The 937-nt window shown below is 68.6% G+C and overlaps 1 protein-coding gene across 1 annotated transcript in view; it reads right to left on the bottom strand.

Moving 5' to 3' along the window:
• AURANDRAFT_68573 (hypothetical protein) overlaps positions 1-683 on the bottom strand; it is a gene marked incomplete at both ends in the record, with an annotated part of 4,687 nt that extends 4,004 nt beyond the window's left edge. The window contains one exon of the mRNA XM_009044273.1: positions 21-683. Within this exon, the coding sequence (XP_009042521.1) occupies positions 21-683 (663 nt within the window). The remainder of the gene's footprint in view (positions 1-20) is intronic.
• Between the last annotated feature and the right edge of the window lie 254 nt (positions 684-937).

The raw sequence follows: 937 nt of genomic DNA, 5'->3' as shown, positions 1-937 counted from the left end.
TCGTCGAGGACGTGATTGACGCTCATGAAGCTCGACGCCGCGGAGACGACGGCCGCCGCGTCGTCGTCGAAGAAGCAGACGGGGCCCGTGTCCTCGAGGCCGCCGGCGAGGTCCGTGAGATTGCTCGTGTTGCCGACGGCGGCCCGGGACCCGAGCATGTCGCCGCGCCAGTGAACGAAGCCGCGGTCGCCCCGAACGCGCAGCGACGGCCAGCCGCTGACGACGTCGTCGGCGTCCTCGAGGCCCGTGCCGTCGAGGCCCGCGGGGAAGCGCTGCGCGAAGATGACGGCGGACGCGTAGGCGCGGACCTCGGTGACGAAGGGCGACCCGCCGGCGTCCCAGCTCACGGCCGTGGCCTCGTAGGCCCCGAAGCCGTCGGCGCCGGTTGTCCGCGTGGTGTGGACGTGCTTGAGCGTCTTCTCCGCGAGCGAGTAGGCCGCGCCGTCGGAACGCACCTTGACGTCGCCGCCGCGGAACCACGCGCTCCCGCCGAAGCGCAGCTCGAAGGCGCCGTCGTCGCTCACGGACACGTCGAGCGCCTGGCTCGCGCCGATGGGCTTCAGGGACGCGAGCTGGGCCGACGCGCCGATGGGCTTCAGGGACGCGAGCTGGGCCGACGCGCCGGCGACGAGGCAGAGCAAGAGCATTGAACTCGGCGTCGGCAGCCCAGCTAGAAGACCCATTTCCTTCTTCTCGAGCCGCTCGTTCGGACTTCAATTAGAAACTTGAACTAGCGCACGTTTTTGGTGCACCGCTCTGAGGCAAAAAGCATTGGCCGCCCGAAATGGGACGCTGAGCGAGGCAAAAAGCATTGGCCGCCCGAAATGGGACGCTGAGCGACGAGGTGCAAGGAACCGCAACCATAAGTTTCTGGCGTCGTCGCAACGTCGCGCCGTGCATGAGCGCGGGCGGCGTCGATTCTCCGCCGACCCACCAA

The sequence above is a fragment of the Aureococcus anophagefferens genome, assembly GCF_000186865.1.
Source record: "Aureococcus anophagefferens unplaced genomic scaffold AURANscaffold_222, whole genome shotgun sequence".
NCBI classification, from domain to species: Eukaryota; class Pelagophyceae; order Pelagomonadales; family Pelagomonadaceae; genus Aureococcus; species Aureococcus anophagefferens.
This window is presented reverse-complemented; position numbering and strand designations above follow the sequence as displayed.